General features: G+C 34.6%; 1 protein-coding gene across 1 annotated transcript; it reads right to left on the bottom strand.

Annotated features, from left to right (window-relative positions):
• Nucleotides 1–284: 284 nt before the first annotated feature.
• On the bottom strand, nucleotides 285–2,904 carry LOC132309217 (uncharacterized). Its single transcript, XM_059807544.1, has 5 exons — nucleotides 2,550–2,904; nucleotides 1,936–2,437; nucleotides 1,629–1,830; nucleotides 882–1,388; nucleotides 285–773 (listed from the first exon to the last, which is right to left on the bottom strand). The coding sequence occupies exons 1-5, from the start codon at nucleotides 2,902–2,904 to the stop codon at nucleotides 348–350; spliced, it is 1,992 nt and encodes a 663-aa protein (XP_059663527.1). The 3' UTR covers nucleotides 285–347.
• Between the last annotated feature and the right edge of the window lie 1,852 nt (nucleotides 2,905–4,756).

Genomic DNA, 4,756 nt, shown 5'->3' with positions numbered 1-4,756 from the left:
TTAACTTATTCACCCCTTACTTTAGCTACTAGGCTCAATTGTTTTCTTTAGGATATAACTTATAAATGGGGTGTTTACACTAATAATATATTTATTTGTTCCCTCTTTCATGTTTTTCCTTAATTTTCTAAAATAAACTAATTCTAAGAAAGAAACGACAAATAGAAAGAAATTAAGAAAAGAGCACAACAAAGCATAGAGAAAAAGGAACAAGATGTTCCAGTTTTTTTCTTCATTTATTTTTCTGATACAAAAAGAATAAACATATCTTACAAAAGCAAGGAAATTCAGTATACATAATAAGAATAAAGTTGTGACAAACACACAAAAAAGAGAGATGGTCAATACTAGACTCTGAAATTCACAAGGTCAAGATCTATCTCTTTTGGAACCTTTCCAGGAGGAGGAAACTTTGAGAGAGAATGAGCAATTCTCTTAGCAGTCTGCAAGTAAGACACATACTTGTGGATCATCTCAATGGTATTGTTATCAGTATTTGCTTCATTATCTTCGAAATTGGCTGTTTGGAAAGCGCCAGAGATCAACAAGTTGTTGAACTCTTTTCTACACTGTTTGATTGTCTCAATCTCTTTGACTGCCTTCTTCTTGAAAGTCCAGTTGCCTGTTTTCCAGTTGAAGTCATAGAGCACAAGGAATCTCTGGCCATACATGGCTATGAATTCCAATGCAGCTAGAATGAATTCGAACTCTTCTACTGACATGTGGTAAGCAAAGTTGAGTCGTGTCCATCCAGGCTTCACTCCGTTGTAACCCTGTCAAAATTTATCATCATAGGTTAAGATTTTAAAAAGTGATATGACACTCTTATTGGAAGCAATAATTTCTAAAATTTAGTTGGGAACAATTGCTGAGTTAGGTACCTTTTGGATGGCAGATTTGAAGGCACGTGAATGAGGCTCATCGACATGGAGGAGATGGTGACCATAGGGCCCAGCACAAGCGCACCCACCCCGAGCTTGGATGCCAAAAAGGTCATTGAGGAGCTTTGCAACAAAAGGACCATGAAGGGGCTTATCTCTCCTGTTCCCAAACTCTCTCCACATGAAATTTCCTTCTTTAGTACTTGTACCGTTTTCATCTGTGAAGCTCTTGTTTTTCATGTCAACAACGGAGGAGTTTGTGGTGGAAAATACAATGAAGGACAAGATAGCTTGCCTCTCTACACTAGTATTCCCTAATACCCAAATGTTTGGATTGGTAGAAAGCCTGTCAAGTGCTCTTTCTATGAAATTGTGCTCCTGCTTTCTAATGACTTCGTAACCAATGTATTCTTTTACCCAAAAAGCCATTGCTGTTCTCATTTTCTGAATAATTGGCGGCGTTCCAGCATCCTCTCTCTCTTCCACATCTTCATAATATAGAGTGTCCTGCAACATTTCATAATATAGAGTGTCATTTAATTGGCAAACTTCGTAATTGATGATACCATAAGATGATCCAGTCTAACTCTATATGATAAAGATTTCAAATATGACTTGATGGATAGAAAAATTGTTTGCTTCTCTTTGCTGTCAAACACATATATCCTATATATATATGTATGTGTGTGTGACTGTCAAATTAGCACAATGAGAATAACAAATTGGTGATGACTAGTTAATTAATACCTTTTCACTGAATCCGTTGACAAAGCTCACAGTTCCTCCACCACAAGTTGAAGGTGGTGAAGATCCTAATTGATAGAGGACCTTGTTCATTAGAAGAATTCCAGGAGTGCCAGGTCCTCCGACAAACTTATGTGGACTAAGAAAAATTGCATCATATCCATCTACCTCCCCAGATCTCATGTCAAACTCCACATAAGGACCACTGCACATATAAGTTTAAAAGCAAAGCATGCATGTTACCAATTGATCAATAATATTACTTTGTCCTAGAGAAACATATAAGAACTCAAACAAACTCTTTATGTACCTTGCAGCAAAATCAAAGCATGCGAAAGCACCATATTGATGAAGTAGTGTAGCAAGGGCGCGCGTGTCAGTGTAAATTCCGGTGACATTACTACAAGCTGAGAAAGAACCCAACATAGGACGATTTATCTGCTGGTATAACTCGAGTTGGTATGTTAGAGCTTTAATGTCGATTAGGCCATTTTCATCTAGACCTATCTCTACAACTTCTGCTAAGCTTTGGCGCCACGAGAGGAGGTTCGAGTGGTGTTCGTATGGTCCAACAAACACAACCCATCTTTCTTCATCCCTCAGGCTCATCAACACCCTATTCTTCATGGTTGATGCTACAGCAATTCCCATAACCTCTTGAAGTCGTTTGATGGCTGCCGTTGTACCGGATCCAACAAACAGGATTGCATCTTCGTCTTTGCCCCCTAAGCAAGACTTGACATACTTACTTGCTTCATGCACCATTTTTGTAGTTTGATCCCCCACGTAACTGTCACTTGTATGACTGTTCCCTATTAGCACAAAAGGAAAAATGTTAATTTAAATATAGTAGAAAAGTTAATAGCCGGTACCCAATCTAAAATACAGAACATTAATTATTATATAAAATGAGAAGTAACTAACCATAAATTGGAAGAACATTGTTGATGATATAGTTCTCAATATGGTGAAGACATCGGCCGGAGGCAGTGTAGTCAGCATAGGTAAGCCTGCGTTTTCCGAAAGGAGTGTCGAACTCCACATCACTGCCGATGACTTGAGACCGCAACCATGCTAGTTTCGTCTCAGGAGGACCACTCGGCACATCATTTTCGAGCATCCTAAACGATTCCAATCGACCGTTGGCATCATGATAAGAAACATGAGGACTGCTGCTTATTGTTGGCAGATTAATAGCCTGAACATGGGCTTCTCTATGGATTAGATCCAACTTTTGGTTTCGGCGAGACTCTTTCAACATGGGTTGCTCGAGTGCCATGATCTTTTTAGAGAGAAAAGAATGATAGTGATAATGAGAAGTTACACAAAGATTAAAGAGTGAAGAAGAAGAAGAAGAAGAATGAATGAATTTACCCAAAAATAAAACAAAAAAATTAAAGAATTAAAGAATGAAATTGAATGAGGAATGACAGACAATGGAAGAACAAAAAAAGATGTTTTGTAGGTTATGTCTTAGGGAGATGAGAAGGCTTAGTATTTATAGGTAGCTATAGGATGACTGGATTTACCATTAAACACCGCGTGGAAGGACCTCAACGTTTACGTACGTAGAACAGGACCAACCTTTGTTTCTTAACCATCAGCATGGAATTCACTCTGTAAAACTAATTTTATAATTGCATGTTGGCCAAGTCATTTTCTTTTGTTTTTTTGGGTCAATTTGTTCCATTGGCGTCAATTTGATTGACTATTAGAATTAGGGAAGGTATACCAGGAGGAAGGTAGGACGATATGATAAATCTTAATAAAATATGATGTTAGTATGATAAGAATTGCATCATAAAAATTAAAAAAACAATATTTTTATATATACAATAAATTAATATTGATATATATACATATATATATATTTATCATATTATGAAACAAAATAAAATCATTAATATGTTCCATATAAATCTCAACAGTTACTTCTTAAAATCAATTACAATATATATCTCGTTACTTTTTAAAAAAATAAAATTTCAATCTTTTTTAATAATTACACTATGATATTATTGTTGTAAATTTTACATTTAATATTTAAAACTTATTAAATTTTTTTTTTAAATATCTTAAAAATATAAGATATGTGATCGAAATCCATGAGAAATATCAAATACGTATTAAAAAAGAAGATATTTTTAAAATAATTGATACATTTAGAAAGTATTAGATACGTATACGCGAATATCAGAGACATAAGTTAGTATTAACATGAATTGTAGACTCCAAATTTAGTATCAGTTGTAATCTATTACATAAGGGTGCTTGGGTGTATTTTTTTTGGTATGAGAAGATACTAAGCCAAACTAAGAGTGAGTGAGATAGAGATATGGGTGTTTGAGAATTTATAATCTTCATTTGGTTTAGTGTAACTTTTTTGTGGATCAATACTGGACATAAACTATATACCAGACAATACAATTTTTTATATATTGTGTGATGCATGATTTATGTTTTTGGATCCTTTCTTGATTTTGTGGTGCTTTGTTGGATTTTATATTCGAATTTGAGCCCGGTTATTGGTCTTGAAATTAGTAAAGTGTTCAAAACCACTACAAAACGAAGGGCATTACTCATTGTCAGACATTATTTATTTGCACATACATGACTGCTTCAGACAATGGTCAAACAATGGTACTTTTGACATTGCACCAAGGATAGAAAAGAAATCAACAATCTAGATATCTTTGTCTTGGTTCTTTTATTTATTTATTTATTTTTATTTTATTAATTTATATTATATATTTTTATGTCACTGTCAACAGGTGAGATATTCTTGGAGAGAAAACACTAACTCCAGAGAACTTAAATATACATAACTATCTGTAAATTCAGCTTTGACTTATTTAGAAAGGGTCGTCGTTGAAATATAGTTATAAAGATTTTGTGTTCCGTTTATGAAATATTGTGCGTGACTTGACTTTTAGAAACCATGATAAAATATCATTTGTTTACCCAAAATACTGAAATTGACATAACCTTATAAAACATATGTCAGCATATAATCTGTATTACCCAGTCTTTATGCAGTTGATTCTCATATGTCGTAATCTGGAATCATGTATATGTAGTTGACTGTATTACCCGGTCTTGATGTAGTTGAGTCCTTGACCCACCGCTGTTAA

Source organism: Cornus florida, unplaced genomic scaffold, assembly GCF_030987335.1.
Source record: "Cornus florida cultivar Cherokee Brave unplaced genomic scaffold, ASM3098733v1 CherokeeBrave_3.0.0_Hap2_Chr05, whole genome shotgun sequence".
Classification (NCBI taxonomy): domain Eukaryota; kingdom Viridiplantae; phylum Streptophyta; class Magnoliopsida; order Cornales; family Cornaceae; genus Cornus; species Cornus florida.
Note: the sequence above shows the minus strand (reverse complement) of the source record. Positions and strands in the feature narration are given on the sequence as shown.

Excerpts from the sequence above, each read along its gene's own strand:
- LOC132309217 (XM_059807544.1), bottom strand. The coding sequence starts at position 2,904 with ATGGCACTCGAGCAACCCATGTTGAAAGAGTCTCGCCGAAACCAAAAG. Across the intron at positions 2,438-2,549 it reads CAATGTTCTTCCAATTTATG|GGAACAGTCATACAAGTGAC; the intron begins GTTAGTTACTTC and ends TTGTGCTAATAG. Across the intron at positions 774-881 it reads TCAAATCTGCCATCCAAAAG|GGTTACAACGGAGTGAAGCC; the intron begins GTACCTAACTCA and ends AAATTTTGACAG.